General features: G+C 57.7%; 1 protein-coding gene across 2 annotated transcripts in view; it reads right to left on the bottom strand.

Moving 5' to 3' along the window:
• Positions 1 to 2,535: 2,535 nt before the first annotated feature.
• Positions 2,536 to 18,114, bottom strand: part of AP1M1 (adaptor related protein complex 1 subunit mu 1) — a 20,473-nt gene continuing 4,894 nt past the window's right edge. The window contains exons 2-13 of one of the 2 annotated variants that reach the window (XM_004715457.3): positions 17,935 to 18,091; positions 16,599 to 16,666; positions 15,437 to 15,567; positions 14,530 to 14,677; positions 13,373 to 13,408; positions 8,108 to 8,234; positions 7,395 to 7,537; positions 7,146 to 7,217; positions 6,643 to 6,801; positions 3,754 to 3,879; positions 3,332 to 3,407; positions 2,536 to 3,245 (exon numbers count right to left, since the gene is read on the bottom strand). In XM_004715457.3, the coding sequence (XP_004715514.1) occupies positions 3,223 to 3,245; positions 3,332 to 3,407; positions 3,754 to 3,879; positions 6,643 to 6,801; positions 7,146 to 7,217; positions 7,395 to 7,537; positions 8,108 to 8,234; positions 13,373 to 13,408; positions 14,530 to 14,677; positions 15,437 to 15,567; positions 16,599 to 16,666; positions 17,935 to 18,091 (1,266 nt within the window). In that variant the 3' untranslated portion in view covers positions 2,536 to 3,222. The remainder of the gene's footprint in view (positions 3,246 to 3,331; positions 3,408 to 3,753; positions 3,880 to 6,642; positions 6,802 to 7,145; positions 7,218 to 7,394; positions 7,538 to 8,107; positions 8,235 to 13,372; positions 13,409 to 14,529; positions 14,678 to 15,436; positions 15,568 to 16,598; positions 16,667 to 17,934; positions 18,092 to 18,114) is intronic. The other variant, XM_004715458.3, reaches the window with a different exon arrangement.

Consider the following 18,114-nt stretch of genomic DNA (forward strand, 5'->3'; position numbering starts at 1 on the left):
AAGCAGCAGTTGAGATCAGACAAGACGCTGCATTCACTGGGTAAATAAATCCGCCGCACAAGGCTTCTTTAAAGCGTTGAAAAGTAAGCATGATCCTCTTGGAGACTAAGGTGCACTTGACCCATGGCCACGGTGTCTTCCATGGCCTCACTCATTTTGTGCAAGTTGGGACACCGCCCGACTGAGGAGGACTGAAGAATGGGTGTTTTTGGATAGTGGTGCTCACAAAGAATATCGAACATACCTCGGACTACCAAAGGAACAAGCAAATACATGTCCTGGAAGGACCGCCACACTTCATCTCACTTTGGACAGGCTGTCAGGAGAGACCAGTGCTGGAGGACATCACGCTTCGTAAAGTGGAGGGGCAGCGAAAAGGAGGAAGGCTCCCAAGGCGATGGCACGACCCAGTGTCTTCAAACATAACAGCCACGGGGAGCGTAGGCTGTAGGGTCGCTGTGAGTCAGAACTGATTCACGGCATCTAACATGCAGGGGCCTGAGGAGGTTCGACTGACCTGAGTCCCTCCCCACTCAGGGGCACCCCAGTGAACTGCTGACCGCCCACTGTTGGGTCCCCAGTGGGGTAGAGATGGTTGGTAGTGCATTTCAGAAAGCAGGCATGGTGGTCTGAGAAGGCTGTTCAGAATCTGACCTGAGCTTCCGTTTCCACATCTGGCACAGCTAGGTGGGAGGCCGCACAAGGGGGATCAGGGGTAAGGTACCTTCCCCTACGCTCAGGGAGAGCCAACGATTCCCCACCCCCACCCCCCTTCATCTCTGACTTCCACAGGCCTTGGGGATAACCCAGCAGCTCTGGGCAGATGCCCGGCCTGCGGGCGCCCCCTCGTGGCCATGGCTGGCTGAGCCGAGTGAGTGTGGGCAGGTGGGGTGAACTCAGCTTTGGGGTCAGAACACAAGGGTGTGGGGGAGTCAAAGGGGCACAAGCAATATGGGCCAAACTGTACTTGCAGGTGGTGACCGGCTGGTGTGTGTGGCCACAGATGTGAGAACTGAGGCCTGGGGGGCCTCCAGCCGAGGGGAGCGGGGGTAGGTAGGGGTCCTGTGAGGGCCAAGATTTCTGGTGTGTGTGGCTGCCCCAGAGGAGAGGGTTTTCCTCCTCGAACTGAGGAGCCATGGCTGAATCTTGAGACCCGGTTGGCGACAGAGGGGTCTGAGACGCATGCACTCGGGCTGGGTGCTGCTGAAACACGCCCAGGTCTGCACCCAGAGCAGAGGCGAACTGGGCAGTTGGGACTGAGGCACCGTCCCTCTCCTGCCCGGGGGACCACGGCCGGAGGTGGAGTCTCTCCCGTGAACGCGTCGATGTTTTAGGACGCCGTATAGGGGCAGGGGTGGCTCCGTGGTGGAGACAACAGGCTCCAGTCTCGACAGCTTCAATTTGCTTCTCAAAATCAAGTGTTCCTTTTAACAGGAAAAAGTTACAGAGCTGCTCCACATGCTCGGGCTACTGCAGCTAACTTGTTGCCAGCTTTCGGACTTGGGCTAGACCCTGACCCGGCTTCCCCTCCACGGCATAACCCCTTGGAAACAGGCTAATCTGCCCCGTGGCTCACCGCTTCACGTCACCCTCCCATCTCTCCAATTCTCTCAATGGCCCAATCTGCACACCGTGCCTGGCAGTTCTTTTAGACACACTTCTTATAAGACTCATGGTCCGGGAGGCTTCGTGTCTGGGGAGCCCGGGCACCGGGGGTTGATGCTGTGTCCTCCCTCCCCATGTCTGTTTCAGATCTATAGCCCCCACAGGAGTAGGATGCCAACCCCAACTAGTGGGCACAGGGCCTCAGGCGAGGCCTCTCTCCACCAGGGCTCTAGCTGAGCTGGAGGCCCATGGTCTCCATGTCTGCCTTCCTACTGAGGGGCTGTACAAGGACCCCAGCTCCGCGCAGGAGCCAGGCCCGTCCCCACACTGGTGCTTCTTCCCCCAGGCTGCCTGCCATGGAGTGTCATTGTACACAGGATCCTGTGCGTTGTGAGGAGGGGCTTGGGGCAGTTTTGTTGCTGACACAAAGGCCAGCCCATGGTGCTTTGGGTTCAAAGGGTAAGCCCCTCCGGAGCCGGCCTTGGGCTGCGGGGAGAACATGGATCAGATGGACCATCTGCCGGGACTGGGCTGGGTGCAGGAAGGGAAAAGGAATAGGACGTGTGCAGGGGAAGACATCGTATGCGGGGAGACCCCGGGACAAAGAGTGGGGGCATAGTGCTGGCGGGCAGGGGACAGGAGATGGGCATTTCAGATGAGAAGGCTCATACACGGCGGGCATTCCAGCCTGCCCCCAGATGACACCGCAGGGCAGTGGGGTCCAGCGAGTGGCCGACACTGCTGGTCCCGGGGATCCATCCCGAGGCGGGCACGGGGTGGCAGAGCTACCCCTATAAGGGGATGCCAGGTGACCCGAGTCTTGCCCACACCCGCCAGCAGTCCATGGAGGGTGCAGAGGTGACTGTGGGGAACCGCGCATCTCCCCCGTTCTGGCCCCATGAGTCGCACGCAGCCTGGCTGGCAGCAGCACCCAGTGAAAGGAATTTAATGGAACCATGACTCGGACAAACACAGTGGGAGGACGAGGCACTGAGATGGCGCGGGTCCTCCCGGGCTCCGTGTGGGGGAAGAGGTTGGGCCAGTCGCCCAGCCCCCGGGGAGAAACACTGACGTGGCGTGGCACAGGCAGCCCCGGAGGGCAGCACAGTCGCAGCACGGGAGGCAGGGAGGGAGGCATGTGGACAGACAGACTGACCACCGGCCTCTGCTCCTACGAGGAAGGTGAGGGAGCGTCGCCCTCACTAAGTGCTGCCAGAGGAACGAGGAGACGTGGGGACAGGACGGTGGCCCCCAGTGCTGGGGCGCGTGGGCATGGCAGCATCGGTTATAATGGAAACAGCCACCGACCACCGAGTGCAAGTTCATGAGCCCACAGCCGCTGTGAACAGCAACAGCAACAGCGCCACGTCCTGGGCCCGAAGGCGTGGCAGGTGGCGTGGGCAGCCAATATCCGGCCAGTGTGTCCCCATCTTCTTGTTGCCAGGGAGCTGCACAGCAGAACAGCGGCACCGCCCAGAGGGCGGAGACAGGACGTCCCCAGAGAAGACGGCATTCCCCAGCCGACAGGCTGGAGGTGGCAAGGGTGCTGGGGGGCTGGGAGGGTGCCGGGTCCAGACGTCTGGCTGGCGGCTCTGCTCCAGCTGCTTGGCAGGGGCCTCACTGTGTCCGGAGCTGGTAGTCTAGACGAGGTGGAGGGCAAGGGTCAGCCTCCGTCCACCCAGGGACCCGCCCACCCCACCTAGCCACGGGCTGGCGCTGTCCTCACCCCCATTCTGGGTGATGTATCGGACCCAGGGCAGGGCCTGGTAGCCGCTCTTCTCGATGATCTTCAGGTAGCGCACCTGGGGACACAGGCCGGCCTGAGCACGTGAGCCCCAGCCCCAGCCTCCCACCCTGGAGACGTCCTCCCAGATGAGGCTGGGGGCAGACAAGGGCAGGAAGGGGAGAGGATCCACCCAGAAGGCAAACCTGGGATACCGCTCACAGCCACACCCCTCAGCAACTCCCACCCCCACATCAGGCCAGGGACCCTGATGACCCCGGCTCTGGCTCGTGCTGGGTCTGAGAGAACGCTGAGGTGGGGCTGCACGTGGCCAGGGAGGGGGTCCCGGCACCCCAGGACCAGAGGGTAGAGCCTGGTGAGTGGGTCTTGACCGGCCCCATGCAACCCTGGCCCCAGCCGCACACCTGGATGCCGGAGGTGGTGAAGTAGGGGATCTCGAACTTGACACTGATGGGGGGCTTGCCCTCCTTGTCCTCTGCCTCCACACTGGGCAGGCCAAAGTGCGCCCGCATCAGGTACTCCTTGCCACCCTGGGGAGCAGGCAGAGAACCGTCAGCCTGTGGAGAATACCGTGGGTGCCAGGCCCAGGCTTACTGCGCCACCAAGCCCGGCCATTGAGCCCTTCGTGTGTGGGTGGTAGCCCCTCAGCTCCAAGACAGCATCTTCCAGCACCCCAAGCTCCCCGTTCTCAGTACCCCGGGGCCTCCACGTGCCCCTCCAGGGCATGTCCTTCCACACGCCGCAGCTCTCAAGTCCCAAGCCGCTTCCCTGACCTGTTCCACTTCTGAACTCCCAACCCAGAGGGATGTCCCCAATACAGCCCCTACCTCTGCGCCCCAAGACTGGTGGTTCACCCTGTCTCCATGGGCCCCAGCTGGGTACGTGCCCGGAAGAACACTTAGAAACTTTCTAATGCTCCAAGGAGCAGAGGTCAGGCTCATTAGCTCCCTGGTGGCTGCCCCAGGGAACAGGACAGGCTGGCCTTGAGCACAGGACGAAGGGAGGTGTTGCCCAGGACAGAGTCTGAGTGGTCACCCCTGCTGCCAGCCTCAGGACAGCTGAGAGCAAAGGAGAAGTGCTCATCTGGTCAGTACTGAAAGAGCTCCAGGCAACTGAGAAACAGACACAACCAGACAGGAACACAGGCCAGAGACACTCAGAGACCTCCTGTCTGCACACGCCACTCAACCTTGCTCCTGTTGTGACAACGGCAAACTGCAGGTGTGACCACCCCTCTACCAGTGACACTGGAGAGGTGACAACAGTCTCCTAACAGGCTCAGCTCTGTGTGATCCCACTCTTGACACCTTCTCTGAGCCACACCTCTATGGACAGCAAGTGAGACAGGCCCAGGGACATCAGCAGAGCATTCTCTCTAAAGCCAGGCGTCATCAACAAGAGAGCACCCTTCCTGGGGAACCACAGAGCAGACACCAGGCGGCTGCAAACAGGTGTTCTCCTACCCACGGACTGGTCTCCTCTACAACGGGGTAAAGAGGAAAGCACAGGAGGGTGGGTAAGACCCCACCTGGAGGTGGGAAGCGGTAATACACGCACTCCTACAGGCATCCTTTTATCACGGAAACAGAACGAAGACTGTGGCCATCAAGGAGTTCATCTCCCTTGGATTCGCAACCAATGCTCGGAATCAACCGAGGAATTCCACGGGCAGATTCGCTGCTCAGGCTGCCACTCCCTACTGCTCTCTGAAGGATCGCACTAGGAGGTCCTGGATAAAGTGGGACACGTGGGGCTGCTACTACAGGGTCAGCAGTTCAAAACCACCAGCTGCTCTGAAGAAGAAAGATGGAGTTTCTACTCCCCTAAAGAGTGACAGTCTTGGAAACTCCCGGGGGCAGTTCTACCTGCCCTATAGGGTCACTAGGAGTCGGCACTGACTTGACGGCAGTGAATGTGGATGCAGGGAGAGAAAGCACGGCACAGAACTCCCGAGACCAGACTTACTGGTGGGGGAGGAGAGGGGGAGGAGGCGAGGAAGAGGAGAACAACGGAAACTGCTATCCCTGGGAGGAAGTGGGACCAGCACTGCTACGTTGTGGGGTAGAAATGGATGAGCTGAAACAAAATGTGTATCAACTGCCAAACTCCCCGATGGCCTGCTCTTTACCTTGCACCTAATTCACAACACAGGACAACGACACAACAGGACCTCCGGCACACACCATCCAGCCTCCCGTGCGGTTTGTATCAGGGACTCTTCTCCCGGCATGCTAACAAAGCAGACGGCCCACCCCTGCTGCTGCTGCCCACCGCCCTCCGCGGCACACGAGGTCACCACTGCTGCCGACTGCCAAGAAGCCAGCAACTTGGAAACGCGAGGAAGGAACACGAAGTTGGCTCGGGCCGTTCACAAGGGGAGCAACGTGACACACGATGGCGAGGAGGAGGAAGGGCCCACGGGACACGTGGTGCTGCACGCCCGGGGAAGGGGTGGATTTTTCTGTTGCGATTTTCTACCACAGTTTTTCACATTTTCCTCAAAAACAGCTCCAACTATGGCTGCTGGGTTGAGCCGGCTCAGAGCAGCCCTGCAGGCTTCCAAAGCTGTCATGTCTACAGAGGCAGCTGCCACCACCTTTGCCCCTGGGAGTGGCCGGAGGCTTCAAGCGCGGCCTCGCCTCGCTGTGGAGCGCTGAGCAGGCAGGAGGAGCACGGCACTGTACTGAGGGGAAGTCGGAGCGTGAGGACAACCTGGCGCTGGAGCACTGCAGCTCCAGTGGGGACTGTCCTCAGCTTTCCCCAGAGATTCAGAGAGGGAAGGAAGGGGGCAGGGGCAGGGCTCTGGGCACCTGCCCGCAGCCCTCAGAACCCCACAGGTGCCTCGGTAGCAGCCCGGCCAAAGGAGACAGGCACAGGGGATGAGGCTCCTTCCCTGAGGAGGTACTCACTCCAGAACCCAAACTCGCTCCACGGCAGTGGAGTCTCAGCCTATCCCAGGAAGGCCCTGGATGATGGGAAACCGGTCACCCCGGCTCCCCAGGTGACACCCACACACCTGCCAAGGATTGAACTGTCCCCCAAATACGTGCTGTAACCCTAACTTCTACCTGTGGTTGCCATCTGTTGGGCATGGCTGTCTCTAAAGGAGACAGGGTTAGAGGAGAGAGAGTAACGAGAGCAGAGGAGAGTGGGGGAGATACAGGACAAGGCGCTCAGCCAGGAGCAGATGGTGAAAGAAACAAACTGCCCAGGGGCACCGGGCTTCCATCAGGGGCCACGGCGACGTGGCCACTCCCAGCCGTCCTCTGCCCTCCCCGTGTATGGGGCCTCACCGGGAAGGACTTGATGGACCACACGATCTCGCTGTTCTCGGGAACCCACTTGACGCTGCCCACGGTGGTCTTGAACTTGGGCGAGTCGGCATCGTTGGGCACGGGGATGTGGATCTCCACGTTGTTGGCTGTGGAGCGCCGCTTGAATTGGCTCTTGGCCTAAGAGGGGACATGGCTTCTGAGGCTCCCTCACGACTGCCCTGTGCCCTGGACTGGAGGCCGCTCTCCCAGGACAGGCAGCGGCCCCTGCAGTGGAAGTTCGGCCTGAGGGCTGCACCTCAGGAAGCGATGACGCTTTGCCTACCTTCCTGGGTAGAGGGGCGGGGCGGGTCCCGGGCGGGTCCCACCCAGTTGGAGTACCTCCCTTTGCTCTAGGCCCCTCCCATGTCACAGCTCTCTAGCAGGACGGTAGGTAGAGCCCTGAGCATGAAGCCTTGGGGAGGAGGGGTGGGGTCCCGTCCCAGCGGGGTGCAGCGGGGTCTCCCAGGCAGCTGCGCACTCACCTTGATCATGTACTCGATGCGGCTGTGCGAGTGCTTCTCGATGACAGACTCAATCCAGATCAAGGGCTTCACCTGTCGGGAAAGGAGGCTGGGCTCAGTGAGGCAGCGTCAGCACAGGGACACAGGGCGCCAAGGCGACAGTGGGTGCAAGGGAGGGTGCCAAGGGCGCTGGAGCCTCCCTTGGGTCCTAGGCCTGGCTGCTCCCCAGGCCAGGGGCGGCCCTGAGGGCTCTGGGAGGGGCCGACTCACGTGGGTGTTGAGGCGGTAGGACATGAGCTCAAACTCGCCGTCAGGAGGGATGAAGGAGATGGTGCGGTCGTTCTCGAAGCGCGAGAGCCGCACACACTGGTGGAACTTCACGTCCTCCAGCTCCACCGACTTGCTCTTGCCGCCTGCGGGGTGTGGGGTGCACTGAGGGCAGCCCACACACGGCAGGTCTGGGCTTCTGGGGGCTCTCAGCAAGGCTCCCACCCTCAGGACCCCCTCAGGGCTCCCAGGCTTTGGATCCGCTGGCTTGGGCACGGCTCAAGCTCACTCATGGGTAACTGAGGAGCCAGCAACAGTGTGTGGGGCTGGCCAGGGTCCCTCAGGCCTGGCCCTGTCCACATCCCCTCCAGGAACCAAGGGTGGTAGACTTCAGGCCACACTGGAATGTGGGCACGCCCTAGGAGAGGGGGCTGCAGCTCGTGTGAACACTAAGGGGGTGGGGAGCATTCACACATTGGCAATTGGGCAGGAACAGGCCTGTGGCTCTGTTCACCCTGCAGAGCATGCTGGGACCACTCTGGGGACAGTGGGAGGGAGGGTTGTTAAGACTTGGCTGGTGTCACCAAGGTTTCCATGCTTCTGTGTGGCCCACATGCAGACACTGGCTTTTGCCACCACCACGCCACCACAGGACAGAGAGGTGCTTCACGGCCGCTCAGGACGACTGCCGGGTGCGCCCAGGGCCCGGTACTCACGGCCCGTGTTGTCGAAGAGCACCTTGTCGTTGAGGCCCAGGCGCAGCTCGGGCATGCCCGACAGGAAGACCCGCATCTTGATGGAGCCCACGATCTCGCTGCGCAGCACATTCCCGTTGGCGCTGACCTGGGGGTGGGGGGGTGCGCGGGCCGAGTGAGGTGAGGCCGTGTCCACGTCACCTGCCATAGCCCTCTACTCACCACCCTCACAGCAGGACCTCTGGGAAGCCCACCTTCTCCCCTCCAGTCCACCCTGTGCCCCTTTAGCTGGGGTGCCTTGTTAGTCCCCACCCTGGGACCAGGGCCCTGCCTGAGCCACTTAGCTCCCACCTCATCTCTCAGGTGCTCTCACCGCTGGTGCCAGGCAGAAGCTCAGCTCCAGCTGCACTGGCTCCTGGGCAGGCCAGGCTGGCTTCTCAAATCTCTCTCTGCCTGGGCTGGGAGAGCCTTCCTGGGCCAGATCCCTTCCTGCTCCCCAGGCCCTGGGGAGGGTGACAGCCACCACTGACGCACAAGGGAAGGAACGCAGCAGGGGCCCCACCATGACCGCTGACAGGAGGGCCCCGCCTCCACACCACTGTGCACAAGCCCTGCCACGCTCACCTCAGGGTGGGGACACTGAGCCCACCTAGGTCTGCCCTCTGGACCCCACATGGCCCCACCGTCCTTGGTCCCCCCCTCCTCCTCCTCCTCCTCCTCCTCCTCTCTCTGCAGCCTGGCCTACTGCACTGGGCCCAGGTGGTGCCTGCATGGGCGGGAGCCCAATCCTGGCCTGGACCTGGGGGCCAGTGGGGTGCTCAGCCCCATGTGCATCCTGCTGGGAGTGCCTCCCCTCCCTGGGCCATCTCAGAGCCAGGCGGGTCAGATTTGGGTTCACCATGCAATCCAGAGTCCCCGGGCTGTTCCACCTCACAGCTCACATCTAGCCCCAGGGAGGCAGCCACTGGAAAGCACCAGAATCAGAAGCTGACGCCAGAAACTGGAGACACTCCACACACATTAGGGACACCTAGACGCGCCGCTCCAGGGTCCCAGGCCCAACAGAGCCACCCCAGTTTCTGCGACAACTGTAACACGGCTGTTGGTGTCCAGGGCGACCGCAGAGGCCCACCTTGGTTCCAGGGATGATCACTAAACGGGAGCCCCTAGAGACCCACTGTGGTCTCTGCGACGATCATCAAGCAGCATTTTGGTGTCTGGGGAGGCCACGCAGGCTCAACCGGGGTTGGGGAGACCATACTGCATGAGCTCTGCCCCTCAAGTGGCAGGGCACCTTGGACCCAGCCTGCAGTACGGAGGGGGAGGCTGGGTCCTGACACCCAAAGGCAGTGAGTGCCCAGTCTCCTGTCTTCTTCCTCTCTCAGCCCTAGGCCTGGCCCCGAGCCTCAGGCCCCAGCTCTGAGTCGGGGGTGGGGGGAGTGCGGGGAACCAACCCCGCTGCTCTTTTCTCTTTCTGTCCTCCTCCATCTGCGCTAGGACGGGGGCTTCACCCCAGAGGAGGAGGAGCTCGCAAAAACTGAGCCCGACCCCAGAGCTCAAGAATTGGCCCACGCAGCCCACGGAGGGCGGGTCAGGATGTGCAGGTCAGCCCAGGGAAAAGGTCAACACGCTACCGGGAATCTTGAAGCAGAACATTCAGAAAGCCAGGATGAGAGCCCCAAGTCACTTGGAGTATGAAGACCCATGGGAAAATGCAAACAAGAGGTGACAGAGTACACACACACAACACACAACAGACTCCAGCTGGCTCCTCCTAACTCAACCCCCGTCCCCCCCGCCTGGCAACAACAGTGACAGTCGCTCATCTGGGCAAAGATAGGGAAGATGGGCAGAAGGCGCGGGCAGAATTTCCGAATGGAAGAGTACAAGAACGGAAACGGAAAACCCCATAGGACAGGCTCACAGCAGGGTGGAAATGACACAGGAGAGGGCCCGTGGGTCTGGAGACACAAACCAGCGATCCAAGCTGAGCAAGTGGGGCCGTCGGGAAGCTGTGGGCAGAAGGACAGAACGAGGACAAGGCTGAGCAAACCCAGCCACACAGCGCCTCTCACCCATTCGAGCAACCCAGCCACATCCAAGTCCGAGGGCACCCTCCTCCTTTCAGGCTGGAGCTGCGACGCCCTCCTACTGTCAGGCTGCATCTCCAGCTGCCGTCCACGCCTCTGGATTTAAAGCGTCACTCTGAACTTGTCAAAGTTGGGCTAGACTATCTTGGGCAGGTAAAACCAAGCACTCCCTGCCATCGCATTGATGCCGACTCATCAGAACTGCCCCTGTGGGTTTCCCAGAATGTCTTTCTCTTTGGGGAATGTGTGTGTGTATATGTACGCGTGTGTGGGGTGTCTTTTTAAATTCAAAGGTGGTCAGTGGCTGTTTGGAATCTACAGCCTTGCAGCACACCCAGCACCGACTTGAAAGCATGTGTCCACAGGCCAAGACCGGTCTGCTGGCTCCATAACAAGTCTGTCGTACGTAGTCTCATGACCGCCTGCTTCACTGCCATCCAAGTCACTTTCCACGCATACCAACCCTACCGGATGGCAGAACCTGCTCCTGGGGGTTTCTGAGACTGCAAGCCATGACTGGAGCTGGCAGTCTCAGAACTGCTGACCTTGCTGCTGGTAGCCCAGTGCTTAACCCACAGCACAACCAGAGTCCATTTTCTCATTGAGGTGCATTCATAAGAAAAAGTTCAAGCACAAGTGGCTGCCGAGGGGGTCTGCCGGTCAGTCAGAGTCAAGGCAGCGAGGTCAGCTCGGAAGGTTTCTACAACTCTCAAGGCTGCAAGGTGGGCGGTGAGGCTTCCCGGGGAAATTTTCACTGGCCACCTCCGGGCCCGGGCAGCACACTGCCTGGTGGAGAAGGCTCCCAGTTTTCTGCACCTTTCTCTCTCTCCCCACGGCCGTTTCAGCTTCCTTAAAAGTCCTCTGCATAAGCCCCGTGATCACCCATGGACATCGCGCTACCGCCTTCAGAGGTGCCCGTTTTGGGAAGGGTGCACATGGGCAGACTCCAGAATCTGAACGAGCACGAGCTCAAACACCGCCCAGTCTAACTGCTGAAAGACAAGGAAACAGTATCTTAGAGGCAGGCCCAAGAAGGAGCATACGGCCTACAGGTGAACAGTGACTCAGCTAAGGGTGGCTTCTCATCAAAACCCAGACACTGGAAGGACACGGCTGCACACTTCTAAAGGGCTGAAATGCAAGTGCCAACCGGAGCTGCACACGCAGAGGAGGGTCTCAGGAAGGAGGGGAGAATGGAGCGAGCAGAGGCGGGCATTCTTCTGCTCCTCTGAGGCTCTAAGCAACCGAAAGCAAAAACACTACAACACGGTAGAAATTCTAACAAAAGGTCTGATGAGGACTTTAAGGCGTGTAGATGTAAACACAGAAGAACTTCAAAACAAAGGAGTAGCAAGGTTTCTACATTCCAATGGAGTGGCAAAATGCTGATTCTACATAGACCGGAAAAAAAAGATGTACTTTATAATCCTTTAAACAACGACTAAAAAGCTGTTTTTAGTAAGTATAAGTCCAGTCACACTTAGAACAAATGCATTAAAATGTAATACTAAAAAAATAAAAAATAAAGTAATCCCGAAAAAGATGGACACAAGAAAGCGAGAATGATACAGGAAGCCTTCATCAAAATGTACATCAAGATTACATTAAGTGTAAGTGGTTTAATGGCTTAAACACACTGGTTGAAAGACCAGATTTTCTGAATGGGCTATAAGAGAGATGGTCCAGTTGTATGCCCATTTCAAATATATGGGTGCAGCTAAATTAAAATAAAAGAAAAGAGAGAAAAACAGGATGGGGAGATCTATGCTATACAAACACTAATCAAAACAAAGCTAGAATGGCAACATTAATCTCAAAGTACACTCCAGAGAAAAGAACATTACTAGATATAAAAAGACATTATCACATAATGATAAAAAGTGTCAGTTGACCAAGGACATACAACAATTCTAAGTTTCCTGTGACTAATAACAAAGCTTCGAAATTTAAGAAGCAGATACGAGATTTAAGAAGTGTGGGAAATTATAACTGGAGGTTTCTACACTCCAATCTCAGTAAGGATGAACCAGTCAGCAGAAAATTAGAAGATTATATAAGAATTGAGTATTACCGACCCACTGCATTTAAGATATTCTGAAATGAACAAAATGAAAACACCAATTGTGAGACGCAGCCAAAGCAGCTCGTAGATGTTGATGTCAGAAAAGAACGGAGGCTCACTCTCCAATTTGTCCTTCAATCTTCAGCTTCTGCCTAAAGAAACCAGGAAAAGCCCAACTACCGTAAGGGATACTCAGCAGACGCACAGAAGCTGACCATCAATTTAGGAAGAATTAAGAACTTTACTACGGTGCAGCCTTCCAGTCCATGCGCATGAAACACACATTTCACACAAGACTGGTCAAAATACCAGCAGGTACTGCAAGCTGATCTGAAAACATGTACAGAAAAGCAAACGAGTTGGAGGAGCTGAAACAATTCTGAAAGAAAGATAAAGTTGGAGGAATCATCCCATTTTTAAATTGACTGTATAGTTACAGTTGTCAAGACGGTGTGGGGTTGACCAAGGGTTAGATATCCACATCAATGGGGCAGAACAGAGTCTAGAAATGGCACAGTCTTTTCAACAAACAATGCCGGAATAACTGGACATTTACATGAAAAACCCCACATTTTATTTTGGATCACTGACCTACGTGTGGAGTGCAGGAGAAATCGAAATGAGCTCTTACGGACATGGCACCAAAAGCACCAGTGACAGAGGCTTTCTGGACTAGGTCCAACTGGAGACGTTTGCTCTGTGAGAGCCACAGCTGAGGGGGAAAAGGTAAGAGAAAAGAGGCGCTACAGACTAGGATCGAATATTTCCAAATCACATTATTTGACAAAGAACTTATAGCCAAAGTATATAAAACAATGTTCAAAACAATGAGAAAATCAACCACCCAACTTGAAAATGCTCAGCAGTCATGGAGTAAACACTTCCCCCAAGGGGACACAAGGACGGCGAATTCACACATGACAAGACGCTGCGCGCCACTGACCATTAGGAAGCGGCCAGGCAACACCACGAGACGCCTACTAAAATGAGGAGAAAGAAGAACACAGACAATACCAAGTGCTGGCGAGGATGCACGGCAACCCAAACCCTCCTCCACTCCTGGTGGGAATGCGAACAGGTACAGCCACTCGGAAAGGGTTTGGCAGTTTCTGATAAAGTTAAACATACACTTACCGTATGACCCAGCAATCCCACTCCTGGGTATTTACCCTAGAGAAACGAAAACTTATGTCCACACAAAAACCTGGACACAAAATGCTTATAGCAACTTTACTCATCATTGCCAAAAACAAAACCAAAAAACTGGAAAGACCCCAGACGTCGTTCAATGGGTGAATGGATTACACCAACTGTGGAACATCCAGACCACGAGATACAAAATAAATAAAAAATGGAACAAAGACAGAACAACTTGCATGAATCTCAAAGGCATTATGCGGAGGGGAAGCAGCCAGGCTCACAAAGTTACATGCGGTGTGATTCCAGGACCAAACAGTCTCAAGACGACAGAACTGGGCTGAGTGCCTGCGGGGTCTGCCAGGGGTGGAGGATATGACCACAAGGGGGCAGCACAGGGCATGGGTGGGGGGGCGGGGAATGAAGCTCTTCAGTGTCCCGAGTATGGGGGTGGGTGCACACGTACTAGAATTTACAGAAGGGGAAAAAGTCACTTTTGTTCAATGACAGCGTGAGCAATAAAATTAAAGGAAGAAGCCAGAGACACAAACAGCAACAGGCACACCGAACCCAGAAAGCCAGTTGTTTTTCAATAGCAAAACCACCCACATTTATATATCATCTATAAACCACGGGCTGAAAAAAGGACCTTAAATCCTTACATCAGGTGGCTCTTCTGATTATGGGAGTCCTACATATTGTTGGTTTTTATTTTTAAATCTTGTGTGTGTGTGTGTGTGTGTGCTCTAACTTGAAACAAAAGTTGCTGTCAACTGTGAGCTGCCATTGCATGGATTTGAGTCTGACTCAAGGTGACAACCATGTTTACAGAGTAGAACTGAGCTCCACAGTTTTCTTGGCTGTGATCTTAATGGAAGTAGATCGCCAGGCCTTTCTTCCGTGGTGCGGTGTGTGTGTGTGTGTGTGTGTGTGTCTCTCTCTCTCAAACTGCCAACCTTTAGGCTAGCAGTGAAGTGCCAACTGTGAGCACTACCCAGGGCCAAAAGTGAGCAGCCTGAACAACGGAGTTTTGTCCGCTGACACCTTCCTGAACCCAAGCGGGTCCTGGGCCCCTGCTACTTTGAACAGTCTGCCTGCTTTTGCCCCAGGCGTGGAGGAGGCAGAGGAAGACAGTCAGTAAGTAAGAAGCCTACCAGGAGGTTCACTGACTCAATGACGTCCAGAAACACCTCGTTCTTCCGGTACTTGATGCCCTCAGACCGCCAGGAGACTGCGTTGGTGACAGTGGCGGGGGGCCGCGGGGCCCCCGTCTCCAACTTGTGGCCCTCCTGAGTGATGTACCTTTGGGACAAGCTCAGCGTTATGGAGGTCCCACCACACAAGCACCCCCACCTTGGCACTAGCTTTTGGGGTGGGGGGCGGAGTGGGACGGGGCATCTTGACGAGGCTGACAACAGTACCCCTGTCTGTATCAGGGGCCAGAAGCCCGGCCCAGGCTTCAGTGGGCCGCTTGTAAAGGAATGAGCTTGTTCTGGGGCAGCGGGTTGGTGCCGACGCTTGGGGACATTTTAGAGATGGCTAGTGATAATGGCATGGCACACCTGAGGTCACTAAGGTCCTCGAGTTGTAAACACGGGACTGGCTGAATCAGTGAATGTTCCAGTGTACATTTTCATCTCACGACAAAAAAAGAGAGGGTGGCTGTCTTATCATTTCAACTCTCTCTCTCTCTCTCTCTCTCTCTCTCTCTCTCTCTCTCGCTCGCTCGCTTGCTCGCTCTGTGGGACCCAGAGAGGGAATGCTGGGCTGGAAACAAAAGCAGGCTGCTCGCCCCCTAGCCTGGTGTGTGTCTGACCCTCCAGGAGCGTGACCTGGTGACCTGCCCTCCCACATGGCTGGTCGGGGGCTCCCTGGAGGTTGCGACCTGCGGCAGGAAGGCACTCCTGAAGAGCAGGACTTCAGGGAAGGAAACAGCTTACCACAGCCCCACTGGTAAGGCTGATGATCAGAGCCAAGGACGGAGGCGCTCAGTATGCCCGTGTGCCCACCCCTGCCCGAGGTCCCCAAAGCTGTGCCAGGCACTGCCCCTGGCCCACTCACTCCTGCAGGATCTTGCTGTCGGTGGTCTGCGGGAAGCCGAAGTCCATGAGCTCGTCCAGCAGCTCGTAGATGATGACGAAGTTGTCCCGGATGCTCTCCTCCTCCAGCTCCTTGAAGTACTCTGAGAACACCTGGGCAGGTGCAGGGCAGCCGGGAGTGGGAAGTGGGGAGTGGTGAATGAATGCTCACACAAACTCACCTGCCCCTCAGGCCCTTCCCACCCAAGCTGCCTCTGCCCATCCCCAGGCAGGAACCCACTCCCACTGCCCCCTTGGTCTGAGTCAGAGGTGACACAGGTGGGGCAGGAAGAGATTCTCCTGGCTTGGCCAGCCCCAGCTACCTGTCTGGAGCAGTGTGGCAGGGCGGGCACACCCTGCCCAGTTCAAGGGCTAGTTCAGAGCGTTCCAGAATGAACACAGGAGGGGTGCTCAGCAGCAACTCCATCTGTCACTAGAATGGGAGAGGGCACCCGGGCGGAAGGAACACTTCCTAATCAAGGGGCATAAAGCCCCTGCTCCCAGGTCTTGCCTCTGGGGCCACCCCTGGTGACTGGCTTCACAACAGGCAGCAGTGTCGCTGTCCCCATCTCCCTGAGATGACAGGCAGGACAAGGCCCCGCTCTGCAGCCACGAGGGGGCTTTCCCTGGTAGGCTTGTTGCTCTCCTTCCCCCCTTCCCTAACCCTCCGTGCTCCCCCATGTGGCTCCCAGACTGGCTTCGGGGACCACCAACTGAGGGTGGGGAGCCCAACACAGCCCCACCACAGCCGACCCTCATGGTGGCTGCCTTCCTGGCTGCCCTGCTGCCTCCTAGTTCTGTCTTCCCTCTGCACCAGAGGCCACTTAACTATGGCAGGCCAAGCTCCCCAAAGCCCTGCAACCGTTCCTCCTCACGGGCCCTGCACACCTCACGCCCACCCACATGGCCCAATGTGGAGCTCTGCACGAGTTCCCTGTCCCGGGTCCTGACAATACCTGGGCACCCTGCCCCTCCACTATCTCACCATGTCAGGCACAGGATGGGCTGGGCGATAAACATCCCTTCTGGGTTAATTTCTAGGAAGGGCCCACTAGGTGGGGGTCAGTCAGACCCACCTTGCCTGGGCCCCTTCCCCCTGCCCAGGCTGAAGAACTGAGGGGTGGCCCTGCCCCATGATGGCTCACCTGCACCACCTTGTAGAGGAAGGAGAAGACGAGGGAGACGCACGCATTCTTCTTGGAGGTCGCCACCACTGTGAGCCGCCAGTTAAGGAGCTTCCAGCAGCCAATCCAGGCCTCTGCTTGGGAATGGCCAGTCCCCCCTCCCACGTCCCCTCAGGCCATCAGCGAGCTGGCACCTGACTCAGGGTGACTGCACACAGCCCAGAACGAAACGTGGCCTGGTCTTGCTCCAGCCCCCACTGACTGGCCAGGAACTGTCCTAGGACTCTCATGGCAGATGAGAATGCTCCCCCTGAAGGACCCCTAAGGGTGCCGAGCACCTAGCACACACCTTGCCTGCCTCCCACCAGGAGGCGCTCAGCTGACACAGGGCAGCCTAGATGGTGACGAGAGCTAAGTGCTGCCGCTCACCTAGGAGGATGGGGGCCGGGCAGAGGGAACCACCATGGGGGCACCATCCAGGGGCAGGCGTGGGGGGAGGCCAGGGTCACCCAGCCTTCTCTTCTCAGGCCACGTGCCGCTGTGGCCAGGTACCCGGCCGGCTCGAGCATTCCCCTGTAAACCCTGCTCACAGACAGGCTGCGGAAGGCCCGGAGCAGTCCTGCCCACTGCCCCCTGGGTGAGCACTTCCTGTTCCTCCTGTCCCTGGCTTCTCCCCTGGGATGCACGCTGCCCAGACTTCCCTGCCCTGCTTTGGGCTCTGGGGCTGACCCCAGCCCCACCAGATCACATGCCTTGAAGGTGGAAGAAAGGGCCCAGCCAAGTGAGAGGGCAAAGGGCAGGGTCACCCCCTCCAGCTCCAAGGGGACACCAGCTTGACAATTTCGGCCACCTAACGGTGCCCACTGGAGAATGCCACTCCTTTCACCGGCACACGGTGTGTAGGCTGGGAGGGAAAGGACCAGAAAGAGCCCTGGCTGGAACCCACATGGGGGCCCTGGGGTCCACCTGAGAACACTGAGCTTGGAACTCAACTGCACCACCCGCTCTGTCCCCATCATCCCAGAGCCAGAGCAGCTTTGGGGAGGCCCGTCTCCTCACCCGTGCTCAGTGCACACCCCCAGGCTCTGCAACACAGACTGGCAGGGCAGGTCCACCTGGCCCGAGACTCATTTCTAACCATGCCCTGGGGTGCCGTGGCCACACTGCAGAGAACAGAACAGCCAGCCAGGCCCGTCTGCTGGCAGTCCCAGCCACCAGCCCCACTGACACTAAGGGCCGTGGAGGAGGGTCTGCCAGGAGAGGGAGGGGCTGAGCTGCGAGACCAGCTCCCCCATACCAAATGTGGGTCTCTGCCGTGCAGACACACACCCGCTCGCTCCCTGCCATCAAAGGCTACAGTAGAGGTTGTTGTGTTTGATCCACATGAAGCGGACGCCGCCATGGGCCAGGATGGGTGACAGCATGCCCTCCTCCTCTTTCTCCATCAGGATGGGCATGAAGTGCTCCACCTCCGACATGTCCACGTCCCCGCGGTAGTTCCGGCAGATGAGCACCTGTGGCGGGAAGAGAGAGAGGT

The sequence above is a fragment of the Echinops telfairi genome, unplaced genomic scaffold, assembly GCF_000313985.2.
Source record: "Echinops telfairi isolate 266 unplaced genomic scaffold, ASM31398v2 ScPeMD7_30;HRSCAF=105, whole genome shotgun sequence".
NCBI classification, from domain to species: Eukaryota; Metazoa; Chordata; class Mammalia; order Afrosoricida; family Tenrecidae; genus Echinops; species Echinops telfairi.